General features: G+C 38.1%; 1 protein-coding gene across 3 annotated transcripts in view; it reads left to right on the top strand.

Annotated features, from left to right (window-relative positions):
- Positions 1-22036, top strand: part of OXR1 (oxidation resistance 1) — a 455696-nt gene that overhangs the window by 218279 nt on the left and 215381 nt on the right. For all 3 annotated transcript variants that reach the window (XM_082674597.1, XM_082674595.1, XM_082674598.1), the window contains one exon: positions 656-852. In XM_082674597.1, coding sequence (XP_082530723.1) covers positions 656-852 — 197 coding nt within the window. The remainder of the gene's footprint in view (positions 1-655; positions 853-22036) is intronic.

The following is a 22036-nucleotide window of genomic DNA, read 5'->3' as shown; positions in this document are numbered from 1 at the left end:
CTCATATCATCTACCAATTATTTTTATACCAAGAGAAATATTCTCGTGCTTACGTGGCCTTTTGCTTTCCATGTTAGGCCTGATGTCAGCTCTCTAAAATGCAGGAGTGAGCAATACATTTATTGTCATTGAGAGTATCTGGAGAAACAGTATAAACGCTATAATTTTTCCAGCTAAGATGCTGTTACCGATGAAACAGAAAAGCACTGGCAGCCTCTAGTTATACAGATAGGCATTTCATTATTCTTTTCTGGGTTGCAATTATTTATTTCTAACTAATGTTTTGCATTAGCATTAAAAAACACTCCTTTCAAAAGTACAAGCAATAGTCAAATGCATTGTCTTTGTCTGAAGTTACATTTTATTTGCTATTCAAAAAATAAAGGTCTTCTTTTTATCACCTTACATTTTAATATATTTTAATGAAACCTTTCAGAATGATTAGACAGAAGATTTTCTTCCCCACTAGTTTCAAGAATATTTGAAGAATTTAAAATACTGTAGGGAAGGTCTGTAATTTCTGAACATACCTTGTTCTCTTTCAAGGCCAAGTATAACTCAGTTGTTGAAAGCAATTATGGTGGAGATAAATATGAAGAAAGTGTGTCTTTCTCTAGAGTCAGTAATTACAGCATGCGGTATTCTTTACCTGTAGGTTGAAGAAAAAGTCCCAGTCGGTGGATATTACGGCTCCAGGGTTCAACCCTTTGGCTGGTGCAGGAAAGCAAATGCCACAAGCCAGTAAACCCACCACACCCAAGACGTCCATCATTGAAGAAGAGCAGAACAACGCAGCAAATTCCCAGAAGCATCCTTCCCGAAGGAGTGAGCTGAAGAGGTTCTACACCATTGGTGAGCACCACGATTTATGCAAGTGAATAGATGGGATCTATCCAAACAGCACAGTGAATGTGTGGGGCTGTGGTTAAATGTCCCTTGTTTATATAACGTGTACAGTCCTCCCTCAGTATCCACTGGTTCCAGGACCCTTCAGGGACACCAAAATCCAAGGATGCTCAAGCCCCTTATATAAAACGGCCTAGTATTTGCATATAACCTACACACATCCTCCCATATACTTTAAATCATCTCTAGGTTACTTATAATACCGAATGTAATGTAAATGCTATGTAAATAGTACTGGATGTGCAGAAGATTCAAGTTTTGCTTTTTTGGAACTTGCTGGATATTCCCCCCCAAATATCTTCAATCCTTGGTTGGTTGAATACGTGGATGTGGAAGCTGCAGATACAGAGGGCCGACTGTATATCTTTCTGATGGTTTATGGTGGACATCTCATACGGTCTGAACGTGGAGTTGGAAAAATACTGCACACCTTCAGCAAAGTTAAGTAAGAGAGTAGGCCTGAGGACCTTCTCTATCCTGCCTAAGAGAAGTAAATTACATATATATGGTTTTCCAAGTTTTAAGCTTATGCGCTACTATTTTCATTTCTGCCAGTCTTTAGCCGGGCGCCGTTTTTGTTTTTGGTTTTCGGTTTTTGCTCTTTTCCTTCTCCCTCCAGGCTTTCAAGTGGCTGACCCTGTTCTGTCAGGTTGTTGAGACAGTGGTTGATGTCAGCCTGTAACTAACAAAGCCACTAAGAAAATAGAAAATTATTACGTTCTGAGGAAGGACAGATTATGTTGTAGGTCCGTTTTTACCTTGCACATTACTTCACATTGGAGAGATTGAATCACGTCCAGATCCCAATGTATGACAGGGTAGTAGGCTGTGGATAGGGTCTTGCAGACAGTATGCCACCTTTTTCCCAGGTAGAATAATATCCTGTAATTTTGAACATTAACACTTAATTGGAGTGTTAGAGGTAATCAATTCAAATAAGTCGAATTACCAACTTTTATGTACCAGTATTTGTTCATCATGTCTTTGGCCTTGATTTTTAACTCACAATAACAATTTTCAGTGTTTTAGGTCTAATTGAGACACAAGTTGCTAAACATATGTATGGTAGAGGTGATGTGTAGGGGAGATGAATCTACCAGGAAGAAGGTGGATGCTTCGGTGTTGCTTATTATTTCATTTGGAGAGATTTGGTCATCACCAAAGTCCTTAATAGTAGACACTGTTGGCTTAATGGCTTTACTAAAGTTACATCAAAGGGGTCATGTTTTTCTTGGTATCCAGCACCCCACCACCCCATTATGGGATGTTTGGAATTTTTTCTTGGATATTTTAGTGTCTCTATCTAGAAATGTAATCAGATCAGATTTCTACCATTTTATATCTTCTTCCTATATCTACTCTCAGGTTTCCTTTTTTTCCACATGAAGATGTTAAAGTCTTATTTTTTAATAGACAACAAGCATGGTGTCTTTGAGGATGTCAGTGGTCAGCTATAATGAGAATTGATATACGAGAGTGTAGACAGGTACATATTTCCATTTTTAAACTTATGATAGCAGAGTTCTAAAAATCAATCAACTAGAAAAGCCCGTGACGTTTACATAACTGCTTCTCTCTCCATTTTCCAATGTCCTCTCCTCCCACCCTTCAACATGTCCACTACCATCTACTGCTTTTCTGATTTATTAACTGGATAAGAAGACAATATTTTGCCTTCAGAAAATAAAGTTTATCTTATAAACTCAATATTCCTTAAAGATGAGAAAATGAGGGTAAAACATTGACCCCCAGCTTGGCCAATGTAAATAAACAACTAAGCCTGAAAAATAGAATTCTAAATGGTGAGTTTGGATTGCAGAAAGATGAACTATCAGTTATTTTAAATAGTCCTACAGCTAGTGAATGTTTATTTTTGGATTTGCAACAGTTTGATTCATAAGCAATGTCAGTGGCATGTCTGTATGTTAAAATAGACCTGGAGACATTTTCAAGGCTGAAATATTAGCAACCACGTAATCACCTATATTGAAAGATCATTTCACGAAACAAGCCTATTTCAGTATCCCTTAGTAAATGTATTGGTAATAAAGACAACAACAATTATAACTGCCATTTATTGGTAATTCCAAATACTAGGCACACATTAAGCTCCTTTCTTCTCTCTCAGTTGATCCTCACAACTCTTGTAAGTATTATACTCTCTATTTTTTTTAGATGAGGGATAGAACCTTAAAGAAATTAAAGAAAAAACTGTGAGCCAGAGATAGCCAACTCTGTGAATGAAATTAACCTTCTTGTGACATTTTAGAGTCTGCCTTTTATGTCACTCGGAAGGATACCATCCCCGTCTAGAGAGATGAGCCCGAGGAGTTTCTTTGAGTGATACAGTGGAGTGATATTTTTACTGCAATCCCCAGAAAATTTCACTTAAGGAAACCATGCCAACTAACCCATCCACCAGCCAACATGCCCTTTCATTTAAAGATATCTTTCAATGTCTCAATTTATAGCTCACACAACTGGAAAACCCTGGGAGCCCTCTTGTGGCCAAGTTGCTACTACATTTAAGTTTAGCAATGAAGTGCAGTACTATATTTAAGTAATCATTCTAGGAATTGAAGACTTTTTAAATTAAAAAAAAGAACTAGAAAATTTTGGACTTATTTAAATGTCTCTTAGTGGCTAATGAGTGGCTGCAGTAGCTTCTCTAGAAATTTCTTTTGATCTCACAGCTTTTATCCCTCATGCATTTATGTATAGGATCTACTTCCTGTTGAGAGAACTCTAGGAAATAGAAATGATTGCCTCCTTGTATAGACAATAGATTTAGGTCCTTAATTATTCCTAATAACAGAAACATGTTAAAACAATTACAGCAGCAAAAAAAAAAATGGCACGGCATAAACTCATTACTTTTTATAGGAAAACAATCCATCTTATAAGAAGTATAATAAAATTTCATTGTTTTGATATAAGCAGAGGAAAAGCTGTTCTCTATTGGTGTGAGATATATGAAGCTTCAGCTAAATTAAAAGGAGAGTAACCACTATATCAGGACTGTGGCTAAAGAAAGAGTTTGTTCTGTGCTGCTTTTGTTACCAACTGTATAATCTTGCTCAGTTACTTACCATCACTTGACCTTAACCTTCTCATCTGGACAGTGACAGATTTAGACCAAATCAGTCTTTCTGAGTATTTTTTCTTGCTCGCTTTTTATTATACAGTTGACCATATGAAGTACTGTATATGTTTTCTATTGCTGTGAAACAAATTACCACAAACTTAGCTGTTTAAAACAACACCCATCTATCAGCTCACAGCTGTGTAGGTCAGAAATCCACAAAACATGACTATACTTTCTGCTCGGGGTATCTACAAGGCTAAAATCAAGGTGTTAGCTGGGCTGAGTTCTTGTCTGGAGGTGGGTTCAGCTCGGGAAATGTATGCTTCCAAGTTCATTCCTTTTGTTGGCAGAATTCAGTTCCTTGAAGTGGTAGGTCTGAGGTTCCCATTTCCTGGTTGGCTGTCAGCTGGGGCTCACTCTTAGCTTTCAGAGGCTCCTCTCTTCCCTTGCCATGTGGCCTCTTCCATCTTCAAGCCAGTAACTGCATGTCAAATCCTTCTCTTATGAATCTCTAGTTTCCTCTCCTTGGGCTAGCCAAGAAAGCTCTCTGCTTTAAATGGCTTATGTAATTAGGTCAGGGCCACCCAGATGATCTTCCTGTTTCGAAGTCAATAAAACCTAATCATGGGAGTAATGTCCATCACATTCACAGGCCTGGGGATCACACACGTGTGTACCTTACAGGGGTGAGGCATCTTGGGGACCATCTTAGAATTCTGCCTAACACATTGTACACCACTTACCCAGTGCACACTCAACCACCAACATAGCTGAAAAAAATTTCCTGAGAACATTTCCTTACTATCTATTCTGATCGTTATTTTCATTTTTTTAAATGCAATCTCAGCACACGAAACTGACTACATGGTCTGTTAATGAGTTGTGACTTACAACTGGACTAGATATTTGAAGTCCTTCAGGTACTTACAATTCTATTATTATTTTTAAATAAAAGTGTTAATTAGAACTAGAATAATATAATATTAAATTAGTGGACTGGCTCTAATGGGTAAACAGATGAAAACAGAATAGAATTGTTCCCCACTCCAGTTTTTGTTTGTGCTCAGTAAAACTACTTGAGTTTAACAATGTATATAAGAAACCTATATCCTTCAAAAACATAGTCCCTACTTAAAGATGGAAAATGAAACCAAATAGCAGACTCATATTTTTAATACTCCATGTATTCTCTACATTTAATTTAGAGAACTACATGTAAGGACTTCTGAAAAGAGTTTTAAAGCAGATGTAGAGATAGTGAAGAAGACTCGGCATGCAGAATCCAGAAGTGTCCCAGCACTCCCTAAGCTGGGCTTGTAAATCCATGTAATATTCATTCCTTGATTCAGAATCTAAAGCCAGAGTTCGTACATCTCTCTCCAGCATCTGTGACTATTAGTAAAATGTGCTGATGTCTTTCCATTCTGAGACTTTTTTCGCTTGACAGTTAGGAAGTGGGACAGGTCTTGAATAGATGTCTCCATAATCAGAGTCATTCAGTGACACACCAAATGCTGATTAGTCCTCGATCAGACCCAGCTGTGTGAAGGCCTCATAGAAGATGCTGCTCAGAATAAGAAGGGTAAAACAGAGATCCCTGCGCTTGAGGTGTTCATCACGTCTCGGTGGGGGAGGGAGTGCTTGGTTAAAATAGGCACACCAGTGAGTAGAATACAAGACAGATGCTCTCAATGCCATGGGTGGGGCCAGAGGTAGGGGAGATGAGTGAGGAGTAGCGGAGGGCAGGGGAGGTTCACTCAAAGTGCTGTGGAATCCAGAAGATGGAGAAATCACATCAGACCTTAAAGGCACTCTGGGGCTCTTTGTTCGCTTCATAGATCTAGGCACTGTTCATCACCCTCCGTTCTCGCTGCCTTGACATCTAGCACTTAGCTGTCTTCCTTATCTTCTTGTGTTAGCATGTCTCCATACCAAATCTCAATTCTTATGAGTAGGAAAGGATGGCATTAATGTCATTAATCCTAACACTGAGTACAGTGTAAGGCACACAGTAAGTGCTAAATAAACTTTGGGGGCGGCAAAGAGGAGGGAGGGGGGGTGCTGGTGGAGGTAGTGGAGATCAACCTTGCCCTTTTCAGTGGAGGAGGAGGGAGGAAATGGGCCAAGAGCTTAGTGTAAAGAAGAGCTTTGAATACTTCCAGGCATGAGAGAAGGATTGGAACCCCTGCTGTGGAGAACAATGAATAAGATCTACAACTTTTAAATCTGTTAGAAATTAGAAAAAGGTTAGATTTAGCAAAACCCTTTTTAAATTTCTTTATTTAGTTATTTATTATTTTGCGGTACGTGGGCCTCTCACTGTTGTGGCCCCTCCCGCTAAGGAGCACAGGCTCCGGACGCAGGCTCAGCGGCCGTGGCTCACGGGGCCCAGCCACTCCGCGGCACGTGGGATCTTCCCGGACCGGGTCACGAACCTGTGTCCCCTGCGTCGGCAGGCAGACTCTCAACCACTGCGCCACCAGGGAAGCCCTTAATTTATTTTTTTAATTGAAGTATAATTGATTTACAGTGTTGTGATAATTTCTGTTGTACAGGAAAGTGACTCAGTTACATTACATACATATATATACATGTGTGTGTGTGTATATATATATATATTCTTTTTCAGATTCTTTTCCATTATAGGTTATTATAAGATATTGAATATAGCTCCCTATGCTATACAGTAGGTCCTTATTTTATTTGTAGTAATTTGTATCTGTTAATCCCAAATTCCCAATTTATCCCTCCCCCCTTTCCCCTTTGGTAACCATAGGTTTGTTTTCTACGTCTACGAGTCTATTTTTGTTTCGTAAATAAGTTCATTTGTACCATTTTTTTAGGTTCCACATATAAGTGATATCATATGATATTTGCCTTTCTCTGTCTGACCTATTTCACTTAGTATGATAATCTCTACGTTCATCCATGTTGCTGCAAATGGCATTATTTCATTTTTATGGCTGAGTAATATTCCATTTTCTGTGTGTGTGTGTGTGTGTGTGTGTGTGTGTGTACACATCTTTATATCATCTTCTTTATCCATTCATCTGGGGTTTTTTTTAATATTTATTTATTTTTGGCTGTGTCATGTCAGTTGCGGCATGTGGGATCTTTCGTTGCGGTGCACAGGCTCTTCACTGGGGCACGTGGGCGTCTCTCTAGTTGTGGCTCACGGGTTCCAGAGTACGTGGCCTCTATAGTTGCGGCACACAGGCTCTCTAGTTGTGGCATGCGGGCTCAGTGATGCGCGGGCTTAGTTACCCCGCAGCATGTGGGATCTTAGTCCCCTGTCCAGGGGTTGAACCTGCATCCCCTGCATTGAAAGGCGGATTCTTAACCACTGGACCACCAGGGAAGTCCCTCTGTTCATCTGTTGATGGACATTTAGGTTGCTTCCATGTCTTGACTATTGTAGATAGTGCTGCTGTGAACATTGGGGTGCATGTATGTTTTCAAATTAGAGCTTTTGTCTCTTCCAGATATATGCCCATGAGTGGGATTGCTGGATCATATGGTAACTCTACTTCTAGGTTTTAAGGAACGTCCATACCATTCTCCATAGTAGCTGTACCAATTTACATTCCCACCAACAGTGTAGGAACATTCCCTTTTCTCCACACCCTCTCCAACATTTATTATTTGTAAACTTTGTGATGATGGCCATTCTGACTGGTGTGAAATGATACCTCATTGTAGTTTTGATTTGCATTTCTCTAATAATTAACAGTGTTGAGCATCTTTTCAATGTGGCTGTTGGCCATCTGTATGTCTTCTTTGGAGAAATGTCCATTTAGATCTTCTGCCCATTTTTTTGATTGGGTTGTTTGCCTTTTTGATAATGAGCTGTATGAGCTGTTTGTATATTTTGGAAATTAAGCCCTTGTCGGTCGCATAATTTGCAAATATTTTCTCCCATTCCTTAGGTTGTCTTTTTTTTTGTTTATGGTTTCCTTTGCTGTGCAAAAGCTTATAAGATTGATTAGGTCCCATTTGTTTATTTTTGCTTTTATTTCTTTTGCCTTGGGAGACTGACCTAAGAAAACATTGCTACGATTTATGTCAGAGAACATTTTGCCTGTGTTCTCTTCTAGGAGTTTAATGGTGTCATGTATTACATTTAAAGCTCCCTTTTATTATGCTATTTATTTATTTATTTACTTACTTATTTATTATAAGGAAGGTCAGTAGTAATATACCTTTGTTTATTTTTTAATTTAGTAATTTAAGTATTCTCATTTTTCTTTTTTTTTTTAACATCTTTATTGGGGTATAATTGCTTTACAATGGTGTGTTAGTTTCTGCTTTATAACAAAGTGAATCAGCTATACATATACATATGTTCCCATATCTCTTCCCTCTTGCGTCTCCCTCCCTCCCACCCTCCCTATCCCACCGCTCTAGGTGGTCACAAAGCACCGAGCTGATCTCCCTGTGCTATGCGGCTGCTTCCCACTAGCTATCTGCCTTACGTTTGTTAGTGTATATATGTCTAGGCCTCTCTCTCGCTTTGTCACAGCTCACCCTTCCCCCTCCCCATATCCTCAAGTCTGTTCTCCAGTAGGTCTGTGTCTTTATTCCTGTCTTACCCCTAGGTTCTTCATGACATTGTTTTTCTTAAATTCCATATATATGTGTTCGTATACGGTATTTGTCTTTCTCTTTCTGACTTACTTCACTCTGTATGACAGACTCTAGATCCATCCACCTCATTACAAATAGCTCTATTTCGTTTCTTTTTGTGGCTGAGTAATATTCCATTGTATATATGTGCCACGTCTTCTTTATCCATTCATCGGATGATGGGCACTTAGGTTGTTTCCATCTCCAGGCTATTGTAAATAGAGCTGCAGTGAACATTTTGGTACATGACTCTTTTTGAATTTTGGTTCTCTCAGGGTATATGCCCAGTAGTGGGATTGCTGGGTCGTATGGTAGTTCTATTTGTAGTTTTTTAAGGAACCTCCATACTGTTCTCCATAGTGGCTGAACCAATTCACATTTATTATGCTATTTAAATGCTCTCTGCAAGTTCAAAGACAAGGCAGAAAAGGGTTGAAGTTAGCCTTCCTTGGTTCTTGGCTCAGCACGGCTTCCAAACAGGGCCAGTAGGGGGCTCCTTGAATAACAGGTGTCTGCATAATACTTCTGGAACTTTCCTTCAGTTGAGACTTCCGTGCAGGTCCTCACCTTGTCAAGCGAACTCACAGTCTGCTCACGCCTTTTAATCTCTTGTTTGCCCTCGTGGATCAGTCTCTACCTTTTGTCCTTTCTATATTAATCTCACTGTATCACCTTCTCTTTGTTGAATACCATGTATGATGAATCAGTCAGTGTTCTCTACACAGTAATTTCCAGTTATATTCAGGTAAACAAATTCTGGGTTTATTTGGTGGATGTGTTTAACTCAAACTTTTTCATATATGAAAATATGTTCCTTCACTTATTAACCTATTCACTTATTAATTAAATAAATATTTATTAAATGCCTACTACAAACCAGGCCTTGTTCAAAGTGCCACTAATACAAGAGAAAATAAGGCCAAGTCCAGGCACTCAGGTGCTTATACTCTAGTGGGAAAAACAGGGTATAAATAAGCAACTGGTTATTCATTGTCAATGAATAGTAAGTTTTTAAAGAAAAATAAAACAGGTTAATGGAGGAGGGCGATAGAAAAGTTACTCTGTAAAATGTGTTTAAACCTTATACAATTTTTATAAACATTCTAGCAGATAAATGATACAGTTCTGAGAAATCAGTTAGGCTGGTTTCAATTACAGGACATTCGATACATTAATAATAGATTTTTCAAAGAGTTGTTTTTCGCTTGTCATAGAATTAATTTATGAAAAGACTAATGGAATTGATATTTGCAGCATGAAGAAGAAAATGATTGAGGGAAAATTTAATGATCCTCAAGCTTCCCAGCATTGTTTTGAAAAGGAGGTGCCCAGATGTTCTTCACTTCTCCCAAGGAAAGAATAGGTTGTAGCAAAGAATATAAAAATTAAATACTGGGGGAATGTAACAATTTGAGCACCGTTACTGGGGAAGTTTGGGTCGTGTTTTCTAAAGTACAGCTGTTATGTCTTTAGAGTGGTTTAGGCATCAACTTGCCTGGAAAAGTGCTCCGATCAGCTCTCCAAGACCCTGAATGGTTTTGATCAGTGGCAGGAAGGCGGAAGGGTAGTCATTCATTCCACTGCGTTTACTGAGCTCCTTCTCTTGGTCCCAGAGGCAGGATGGATCAAGGGTGAGGAACTTGGCCTCTGGAATCTGATGTCTAAGTTGGAATCCCATTCCCCCTGCTAGTTATGTGACCATAAACAAGGCACTTAGAATCTCAAAGCTCAGTGTCTTCACTTATAAAAGGAAATAAAACTGATGCTTCCTGAAAGGGCCGTTGTGAGGAGTAAATGAAGTAGTCTATGTAAAGTGCTTATAATAGTGCCTAGAACATGGAAGTTCTCCATGAATATTAGTGAGCTTGTTATTGTCGTTGTGCATTAAAGATGTGGCATGAATGAGGCGTCATGATCGCTGCCCACCTGCTATGTGAAGCTAGCCTCCTGCCCTGATCCTTGTGGATATGCTCACTTATCCCCTGGTTTTTAGCAGGTGGTTCCTCATTCCCCACAAGATAAGGTTGTTTGTTGTTCTGTAGACCTTTCATGCTCTGCCCCAGTTTACTCTCCAGCTTAGTCTCAGACCCCAGCCCCACACTCTAGCCATGCTCATTGTGGTTTCCCAAAGGTGTCCTTCCGTATGATGTATGATGGGCTTTATGGAAGTGTTTCCTTCTGCCTAGAACAGTGTTAGGATTCCATCCAAATTCCCCTCATACTTGGCCACACCTTCCCCAGATTTGATCAACATGAAAAGATTCAAAGCATTTTAACATATGCATTGTCAGTTTTTTAGGTGACTAAAAAATACATGTTAAATTCAGTGAATGCTTATAACATTCCTAAAAGATGAGTAGGATACTTATTATGGCCACCATATAGCATTCTTGGGAATTGAGTCTCTGAAAGTTGAATGACTTTTTCATGATCACACTGGAAATGGTGGCAAAGTCAAGGAAAGAATAAGTAGGTTGATAACTAAGGTAAACAGTTTGTCTTCTGCATGTTTTCAGGTCAATTCTCTTCTCAAAAACAAAAACAAAAATGAAATTTGATCATTGACAGAGATCTCAGTAAGTGGTTTCGCAAGCACTAGTCCATACCTTTTATAGTGAAACAGATGCATTAAAAAAAGAATACTAGTTTTTCATGAAATTACATTTATTCGATTAAAGTGACCATCTTTTCCTTCTTTTGCCCATCCTTCCTTCTTTCTTTCCTTCTTCCCCTCCTCTCTTTTCTTCTTTTCTCACCTCCTTTTCGTGTTAAAATGGACTGCCTTCTGCGAAATGATGGCATAGTATATATATTGCTTTTGTAGAATTTTTTAATAAGATGTGTTTTTTTTGTTTTGTTTTGCGTTACGCGGGCCTCTCACCGCTGTGGCCTCTCCCGCGGCGGAGCACAGGCTCCGGACACGCAGGCTCAGCGGCCATGGCTCACGGGCCCAGCCGCTCCACGGCATGTGGGCTCTTCCCGGACCGGGACACGAACCCGCGTCCTCCGCATCAGCAGGCGGACTCCCAACCACTGCGCCACCAGGGAAGCCCTAAGATGTGTTATTTTTAAATCTCCTCACTTGTCAAAATTAAGTTAGGAAATGTCCCCCAAATATTCTTTTGAAATATTACTCTTCTGTGAACTTGTAAAAGTCTGACATCCACTGATCTTGTCCTTTGCCCTGCCTTCAGAATAGAATATCTTCAACATTCCAAACTTAATGAAGCACAGATAAATACAAATTTGTATCTTACTAACTCCAGCCTGCTTACATATTGAAAAGAGAGCCTACAGAATTAGGGGTTCCCTGGGAATTCTTCTGAGTAGTTGGCAAAATTAAAACAGTAATAACTAGTTTGGAAACTCTAAAAAGGTAAAAGCAAGACACGTATTTAACTATTTTTTAATTGCAATACACCAGGCATTTAAAAATATCACCACATAACTTATATGCCTCTCCTTCTGAATCCAGACTTTTTAATTATAAGAATAAAAAAGATCGACTCTAAAGTGAAAATATTGTAGCAGGAAAGAGAAAGAAAAAAAAGGAAAAGACTAATCTCGCTGGAGGTGACATATTCTGCAGCATGAAACTAGGTCACCGCTGAACCAGAACCTTCTCTCCACGCTAGAAGATTCTTCATGTAAAAGCAGGAAGTCTCTGATTTAATCAGAACCAACTTGGCACACAGGTCACTGTCTGTAAGCACAGAAACTAAAATGGGTAACTGCTCTGAGGGTTCAGATTAAATTATGTTCTTGAGAAAAATGACTTTGTTTTGAATTGATGTTTGTTTGATGACTTCTTATACTTTCTGGGTCACAAGATTATTTAAGGAAAATTATTCTGTTGCTGAGGTTCCTTGTTATACATGGAATCTGGACTTCCCTAAATGGACCTGGGCTTTTCACAGATTTCAAAGACTGCTGCACATGTAGAAGTGCGTTTTCTTTTTGACCCACATTGCATTAGATTGGGCCATTTGTATTAAGATAATGGAATTTGAAGATATTGAAAATCCAAGTTCAATTTTTTTGTTTACTTGTGGGGTAAGCAGACCTTGGGATTCGGTGTATGAGAATCTGCGTCTGTGTGTATGTGCTGGAGGGGTATTTGAATGGGTTTTTATTTCATGTCATTTAAAAAATTCCATTTAAAATCCACTTTAAAACATGAGGCCTAGGAAAACCACAAATGAAAACTTCTTTTCCAGTCTAGACTAAATATGAACACTTTATTTCTTTCAAGAGAAATTAGATTTTTTAACTAAGCATTTATACAATTTTAACTAAATTTTACTAAGCAGTAGAGGTGTACTCAGAAAGAAGAAAAAGATGTTTGTTTGATACCCCTATAGATTGGTAATGTTTGTAACATGCTAGATAAGCTTGCCAACTGTAATTTACAAAGTTACCACCATATTTTGTACATTTGCCATATTCTCTTTTGCCCTGATTCTGTTATTGTTCTCTGTCAGAGGTAATCAACCCAGGATCGAGAAACACAGCTCAATCATGGCTGTGATAAATGGATTAAGAAATGTCAATACCCCAGGGTTTCCTTGAGCTACTGGTGTTGGTTTGGTATTTGAGTTGCAGTATAACTTATAACTTATTAGAAACAAATTATACCTGTCAATTTATTTAATGATTTCTAAGCAGCCTAATTGAAGCTATACTGGTTAAAATTGTGTAATAATTTAAACAGACATTGTTTCGTGGTGGAGAAATAATCATGATCTTATTTGAAATTTGCTAAATCCCTATGACAATAAATCCGTCAGCACTGCCAGCCATCAGAACTTGCCCTTTCCCCCTGCCAACGCTTGTAGGAACGTTCCTTTCCACTGAACCATGGCTAGGGGAAGAAAATGACAGATTATTAAGAAATACCTGCTTTGTTTTAAACATTAAGGGATAGAATTAATGGCATTTTGAACAGTGAAATATGTTCAAATTTCCCCCGTATTTCCATTTTTTAAAAAAAGCATCAATTTAAAGAGTTTCTAGAATCTTGCAAATATTCAGAAATAAAGCTATTGATAGCCCCTTGTTATGTTGCACACCTGAAACTAATATAATGTCTATGTCAATTATACCTCGATGAAAAATATATTTAAAAAAGCAATTGATATCTCCTGATTTTTTAGGATATGGCTTTTCTTCCTACTTCATATCTAAAGACATTTTTCACACATTAAAAAAACCTGCAAGATTCATGCTCCTCAACAAAATTTTGACCATGTTCACACTCTGACCAAAAGAATATTACTGAGAAGAATGTGAAAATAGTTGAAAGTGAGACACAATTGAGGGAAATGCTTCTATTGGCTATTTCTGCCAGAGGTTTTGAAATGACTTTGACTATAGTTAATTACTTTGAACAGCCCAATTATAAATGTTTCGGTGACCATTCCTAATAGATTCACTATAAATCATGTGCACATGTACATGCAAGCAAGCTTTTAGTGAGCTATTTTAAAACGTCACTAATTCACAGCTTGAATCATCTGGACAGACTATGACCTAAAAAGCCTTTGTGTCAGTATAATCTATGAATAAAAGGCTATGTGAATTCTTAATGGAAACATGATTTCAGAATACAGAAAATATTATGTTCAGCAAATTAGCTTAACAGCCTTTTAGTAGGTAAAAATACCTGCTAAGAGAAATTCATGTAATGGTTTTGAAGTAATGTTATCTAATACTTAACCTATTTCATGTTACTATGTATGTTTGAAGATAACAAAGTTAAATACCTTCAAAATATTATCTGAATAAGTCTTTAGCTATTTAGATGGATGTTTCCTGGAGGAGAAGGCCTATATTGTCTGTGTAATCATAGCCGACACATCTTAGCATCCCATTTCCTCCATTCTCCTTGGTCATTTATTTGGTCAGCCTGTTTCATGAGTTGGAATCTTAAGTCTTCTGGTACATTCAGTCTTATGGACATTAAATATTAAGATGTTACACATTAAGTATATGGACGATAGTCCATCACAGAGAAATCAGTAAGTCTTTAAACAGTGCCTGCCTACCTGCTGCATCACAATATTTTTTATTTGCTAGGATTTGCACTCAAGAATCCTTGGACTTAATTTTGTTGCTTAAATTTTAATATGTCGATAGAAAGGACATTGATTTCCTCCCCTAGTTCTCTGAGCCAAAGGAGGCAAAAATTATCATCAGTAGTATATTGGAAATAAAATATCATAGGTGCCCACAGGGAGTTTTACCTTGTGACTCTGTTTATTGAGTGTCTCATAAACCAGTTCAAAACAATTTTCTTTTTAATTAGGTAATTTTAGTGTCTTTGAGGTCTTTTTCAAGTATTATTTCAAGTGAGTCATTGTATAGCAGAACAGCAGAATACTGTTTACTCTAACTAAAGAAACAGGGTATCTGGTGTGCTATTTGAGGCTACAGAGTTTCACTTCCTACTTCAAGTAATTCTCTCAAATTACAGATCTTTCTTGATATGAGAAACATTCTTGTAAATAAACATAGGGTGAGTGGGATGGGATAGGGATAGCCAAAAAGTCGCACTAAAATAAGAAAAAGAGGAATATCAATAGTAATTCCCTGTCTCCATGCTCTCATTTATTTTTTTCACCTCTACCCCTAAATAAGCCTATCTAAATCTTAGTTCAGTGGTCAGTTTTAAGAATGCTTATTCATTCATTTAATAAATGAATGACCACTGTTGACAATTGGCAGTTGGAGATGAGGCTTGAGAAAGAAGAGGGGCCAGATAATGGGGCGTCTTGTGGGCTGTACTATAGAATTTGGACTTAATCATGACACCTTGGGAATTGTTGAAGGTTTTTGCCTAGGGGAGTACCTTGATGAGGTTGCTTTATAGAGAGATGTTTTGAGCATCATATGGAGAATGGGTTGGGGCTCTACATGCCTAGAGACAGAATAATCTTTTAGATGTATAAGTGTCAGGGCTAATTAGATATTATGCTGTACGGCTTAAGAGCTTTGGCTCTGGAACTACACAGATCTAGTTTTGGATACCCGCACAGCCATCCTAAGTAGCTCTGTGACCTTGGACAAGTCACTTAACCTCACTGATTTTCCTTTGGGAAGTGAGAATATTACCCTGTACCACTCAGGTTTGTAATAAGGTTTATATGAGGTAATGTGTACAAATTGCTTACTAGATCCTGGCACAGTGTAACACACAGTAGAAGTTAAATAAAAAGTAAAGTATCAAAATAATATTAATTGAGAGTGACAAAGTCCTAATCTAGGGCAGAGGCAATATGAGAGGAGAGAATTACAGAGAGGTGATGGATATAAATGGGGAGGAACTGGTGACCAGCTGGAAATGAAAAAGAAGAAGATTTTCCAATCAGTTCTATGATTTCAAGTTTTGAATGCTTGAAGCAATGATAGCTGACATTTTTCCATTAAGGTATATCTTCTTTTCTAAACCAAACAAATATCTCTATGGGCCAGAAAAGGGGTAGAAACACATAGCAATAAAGGAGCATGCAACCCACAGTCAAGAACAGCTCAAGAGGACATGATATCTGAATGTAATGTGGTATCCTGGATGGGCTCCTGGAACAGAAAAGGGACATTAAGTCAAAATGTAAGGAAGTCTGGATAAAGTATGGACTTTAGTTAATAGTAATGTATCAGTATTAGCCTATTAATTATAACAAATGTAACTAATCAATATAAGAGGTTAATAATAGGGGAAACTGGGTATGGGATATATGAGAACTCTGTACTATCTTAGCAATTTTTCGATAAATCTAAAAACTTTTCTCAAATAGAAAATTTTATTAAAAAAAAAATGGGTACCATGCACATTAGAAGAACAGAGCCCCACTTACTTCTTCAAATTTAGCAGCTGAGCAGGGATTCCCAACCATGAAAGGCTGGAAAAAGCTGTGATTACTGCCCACCCTGGGTTGTGGCTCAGCGTAAGCTTCAGAGGCCAGAGGAAACAGAGAGGCTTGGAACCTGGACCTAGGAGAAGCCACCCCTCCATTCCACAGCCGAATCGATTTTCTCGCCATGAGCCACCAATACAAGACCTTGTTCTGGAATGGAAGTCTCGGGGGCAAGTTGAGCTAAGAGGAAAATGGCCAGAGGAAGTGAAGGCACTAGAGAGAGGGAAAAAAATGTGAAACCTAAAAGCTCGCTCTCAAGAGGAGTCCGAAACTAAAATTGAAGTACACGAGGAAAGCTAAAACTGAGGAAGTCAACAAAATCAACAACTGGGTGAGGAATTCACTAGAGAAGATGAAAAAAAAAAAAAAAAACTGTTAGTTTTTAAATTGACTTTATGATTTGTGTGAGGCTTCTAGGATAACTGTTGAGTTTCTGATTTGAACACCTAGGTGCATGGGGTTAGCATTCACAAAGATGCGAAATGCTCAGGGGATAGCTATTGAAATGGGATATTGAGTTCGATTGTGGGTCCGTTGAGCTTTGAGATTCCTGGGGGGATAGGCAGTTGGATCTGCAGTTCTGGTGCACAGGAGGTAGGTTTAGGATGAAGATGTCTCTCCAAATCAGCATGTAAGTATAACGGAGTTTCTTAAGAAGAGTGAATAAAGTGATAAAGAAAAGAGTCCTCCCCAAAAGTTAAGGGGTAGGACCAGACCAACAGGCTGCAAAGGAAACTGAGAAAGGACGAACAGGGACGTAGGAGGAATCTTTGTGGTTCCCTCAAGCTCTATAATCCTATAAATTATCCCCTTGTTGCCTCTACTAGTTATTTAGGAAAGAAATGAAACTATGCCATTCATATGACCAAACATGCAAAAGATTGTCATGATGAGGCCTTGACATCCTAGTATGCAGGAATAAATGTGTTCAAGAAAGCTATGTTGGAAGAGGGGCAGGGGGAACATTCTTTGTCAAAGAGAGAGGGAACAGCAACTTCTCTTTGGTTCCCTTCTTTGGTCATCCCCTGTGATTTAAGTCTACTGGAGTAATAAAATCTGTCAAGAAAAATGGGATGAACTGGGATTGATGTCTTAAGTGTCACATCAGAAACATTTTGATGTTAAAGGCAAATGGTTTCTATCTGATTTAGAGGAATGTCAATGCATCCGAAAACATCTCTTTCCAGTATTGAATCAGTATTCATGAGTCTGTTCTCTTAGCGTAAATCACACTTGTGATTCATTCTCTTTGAACACCCTACTTCTTGCAGAGTCATGTCACATCACACAGTCTGAGAACTTTCTCCTCCCTTATCTGGGGACTTGTAGAAAACTTCAGGATAAGCAGCAGACAGCAAATGACTCAGGGGTTCAAGGCGGTTCCGTGATACACCACCTGAAGAGGGGAAAGGCTTGGTTTTTTTTTTAATCTCTTTTTCCCCAATTGTTTTTATTTATTTATTTATTTGTTAACATCTTTATTGGAGTATAATTGCTTTACAATGGTGTGTTAGTTTCTGCTTTATAAAAAAGTGAATCAGTTATACATATACATATGTTCCCATATCTCTTCCCTCTTGCGTCTCCCTCCCTCCCACCCTCCCTATCCCACCCCTCCAGGTGGTCACAAAGCACCGAGCTGATCTCCCTGTGCTGTGCGGCTGCTTCCCACTAGCTATCTACCTTACTTTTCAACAGCAGCACCCAGAAAGGAAAGCTTTAAAGCCTTCAGACTATTCTAAAGAATCCCTTCTTAAATGGGAGAATCTTATAAAAATGCAGAGGCTGACTCAGTAGGCCTGGGGTGGGACCCACCATTTCGCATTTGTAACAACAATCCAGGTGCTGCTGGTCCATGAATAGCAAGGCTGGTCTATAGAGCCTGCAGGCATCTTCACGAGGAAACACATATAAAGTATTTTTCAGTATTTGGACCCAAGTTATCATCCTGGACTAAAAATATATCTTGAAGACTTAATGTTCCTTTCTTGAAACAGACTACTGCTACGCCAAGCCCTTAATACCTATGCTATTAGAAACTTTCAGAGTAAGAATAAGAACGTGGATACACCCACACATGCACACGCATAGTTTTCATACTATCAGATACACAAATTACCCTAAAGCAGTAATAGATAAAATTGTTTTGTTAAGATTAGAGAATTTGCCACGTGTTAGCAGCTTCTGAATTTGATTAGTCGAGGGTGCTAATTGGGACATTATCATGTAATTTAGTGCAGAGCAGGAGAAATAACTAGGTTCTGAAACAAAAGAGACAGGTTAGAATTTAGCAATTCACTGGCTGTTTTAGCTCTGCTATTCACCAGTTGTATGGGTCACGTTTGTTGATCAGTTTTTTTCAACTATTCAATGGGAATAAAAACACTTTCTTCATAGGCTTTTTGTGAGTATTAAATAAAACAATGCATGTAAAGCTCTTAGTACTGAATCTGGTTAGTAAATTCTTAACAGATAGTTCCTCTTTCATTAAAGAAAGAGAATGAAAATGGAAAGATGTCAATGGGCAAGTAATAGCCAATCAGTAATAATCAATAATAAGTAGTCTTACTTGGGGAAAATTCGTTATTGCTATATTTTAATGTCTATATATATATTAATTTTGTCCTGAAAGCAAACATGAGGTTTCTGCATCAGACTTAAGATCACCTACAGCAATAACAGCACTGATTCCCCTTCCCTGGCAGCAGCTTGATGAAGGGCAATGTCAACCCTGCTTGTAGGAGTTTGTACTGCAGGGAGCCTGAAATATCAATCTGGACATTTATACAAGAGCTGGACAGCTGCCCTGCTCCCCTCTGGAAAGAGGGAGAGAAATCTTTGTCCGTAATATGTATGAATCTTCTCTGGTCCCTAAATTTTTATAACGCTTGGCACAACAAACAAGATAGCTCAGGGTTTTAGCCTCCTTTGAAATATAAACACATAGATCCAGGGAGATAAATCTCTGTCTGTCTCCAGAGCTCTTCATTTATTCAGCCATCCTTTTACCTAGATGCCAATTTTTTTGCTAAATATGGACCTTCCGATGGCCCCTCCTCCCCTCCCATCCCCTCCCTATGACTCCTGAACTTTCAGTACAGTTTATACAAATTAAGACATTTTTGTCTGTGATAGGATTTCCTGTGGAAACGGATGGAAAGACTAAGTTCCTTGTCCTGGTTGAATTGGCAGAAATAGGTAGAACTGACAGACCCATAGGATAGAGAGACCCACCCCTGACATTAGGGTCAAACAGATCATCGTTAATAGTGGAAAGAGGCGACTCAAAAATCAGATAACTTTGAAACTGTTCCCACATTTACTGCTCATGAAAGGTGTGGTCCTGGACCTGGGTCACTTATCCTCCCAGAATTCTAACTCCTACTTGAAAAACTAGGGAATTTGCGATCCACATGATCAGGAAAACCCCTCTGAGCCTTTAATACATGGATTTTAATATTTTTAACTGTGGTGCCTTTTATTAGCGTTCCCTTCAAACAAAGTTATTTTGAGCATTGACTTTTTTTTGGCATAACCCCTATCTAAATACAAAACAACATTTGTTCTTAAAAACAGCTGCAGTTACTTGTACCTTGTCCTTTCTGTCATTTTTAGTATTCTTTCATGAGAGTTGTTTGTTCAAAACCTAGGCTAGGCTCTTTTACCAAAACGTACAAGTCTCAGGTTGGAACTGCTTATTTCCTGTTTGTGATTCCAACCATTCATCATGATGTGTCCTTTTACAGCCTCCTAAACTCCTTTTATTTAGTGTAATTGTTTTGCTGCGTTAAAAGAAGCAATCTTTATACTAATTAAATCATTTACAGAAAGGAACCTTTTCTCAGTGGTTATGTTCTTTGCTTTGGTTTCATGACCCCAGATAGTTCTCACAAACTCAACAGTTCTGAATAGCATGGAAATAGGTGTTTTGAGTGCAATAAAGCATAGCTAAAGTTAAGCATGCAAAAATGCGTGTGGAGCTGGCTTCTGCAAAGTGGGGAAGACGAAGGAGAAAAAAATCCCAACAGTTATAAGCACATGTGTGTGCTGGACACTATGCATTATCATTTCATTTAATTATCATAAAAATTTTGTGATAGTTTTTTTTTGGTCATATGTGTACATGTATACACGAGATTCAAAGGTATCGCATGGTTTTCCCAAGGTCGTCCAACTCGCAAGGGGTAGAACAAAGATTTAAATCCACGTTGGACTCCAAAACCTATCTATCTTCTTTCCGTTAAATTTCACTTTCTCCAAAGAGTTCTACTCTTTCATAGCAACCTGTTTAACACATGAGATGATGCCTGTATAAGCTCTGCATAAACTGTAAAGTGCTGTACAACTGTGACTTATTACCACTATAATTGATAAAACTGGATAAGTCATTTTAGGTTCCTAAGGAACAATCATAAATAACAGATAAGCGCAATTATGCACTTAGTCTTGCTCATGTAATTTTACTTCTCATATGTGTATTTGAAATAGCATTTTATAATTAATGTATTGTTCCCACTGAAGCACTATACATGCCCTTTTCATATTTTCTCAATGAAAGCAGAATACTGGCAATGTTTGAAAACTCATTGTATGATTCAACTTGGGACTTCTTACGGAGTGTGTGTGTGTATGTGTGTAGAGTTTTTAGTAAAATCTAAACTGAACTTCTGTCCTGTTTGTTTTCATGCTCTAGTATATTGTGAACTGATAAAATTACAATATTTTTTGACAGGAACCAAAACTAAGTTCACCAAACATATTGCTAAAAAATGGTAAATTAATTTAAAATGTCATGCAATGGAATTGGCTATGAGTTTTTTAAGAATGACTCATGTCAAACAAACCTTTTCTTTTTAAATAGAAGATTTAAGAATTAGAAAAATGTCATAGTGAAAATATCTTGATTTCAGCAGAGCCATCTGACAAATTTCTTACGACGGTCAGTTAAACAGAGAGAGAAATAAACATGAGATGATTCTGTGGATAGCTTTGAGGATGACTAATAATGAGGGGTCAGCTTAGAGAATGGTTTCCTAGTACTGGGCCATAAGGCCTGAATTTTAAGACTTTGTCTCATTCACATTTCACTGTCGTCTTGGCCCATATACAGATAAGCTCTAAATTGACACAATGCTAAGTGAAATCAAAATATGACAAGATAAGTTCACCTTAAATGATTGACTCAAATTGAAAAAATTAACATTTAATAAGTTTAAATGTTAATTTTTCTCTGCTTGAAAAAGTCACCTGTACATGTACAGATTTCAGAAAACCTGATTAAACAGCAATTTGGATAAAAAGAGATCCATGGATTTTAGTTTTAGAAGTGGCCTTTCAGCAATGTGACATTGCAAGCCGAAAAAGGGAATCCAGTCTTGAATGATCAGGATCTCAGGGATACCTGCTAGCTGTTTTCTACCTTAAGGAAGAAGGAGCATCCACATGGCTCCCAAGGATAGCTCTAAAACCAATAGGTGGAAGTTCCAAGACCACTTTTTAGCTTAATATA

The sequence above is a fragment of the Grampus griseus genome (assembly GCF_964374135.1).
Source record: "Grampus griseus genome assembly, chromosome: 17".
Lineage (NCBI taxonomy): Eukaryota > Metazoa > Chordata > Mammalia > Artiodactyla > Delphinidae > Grampus > Grampus griseus.
This window is presented reverse-complemented; position numbering and strand designations above follow the sequence as displayed.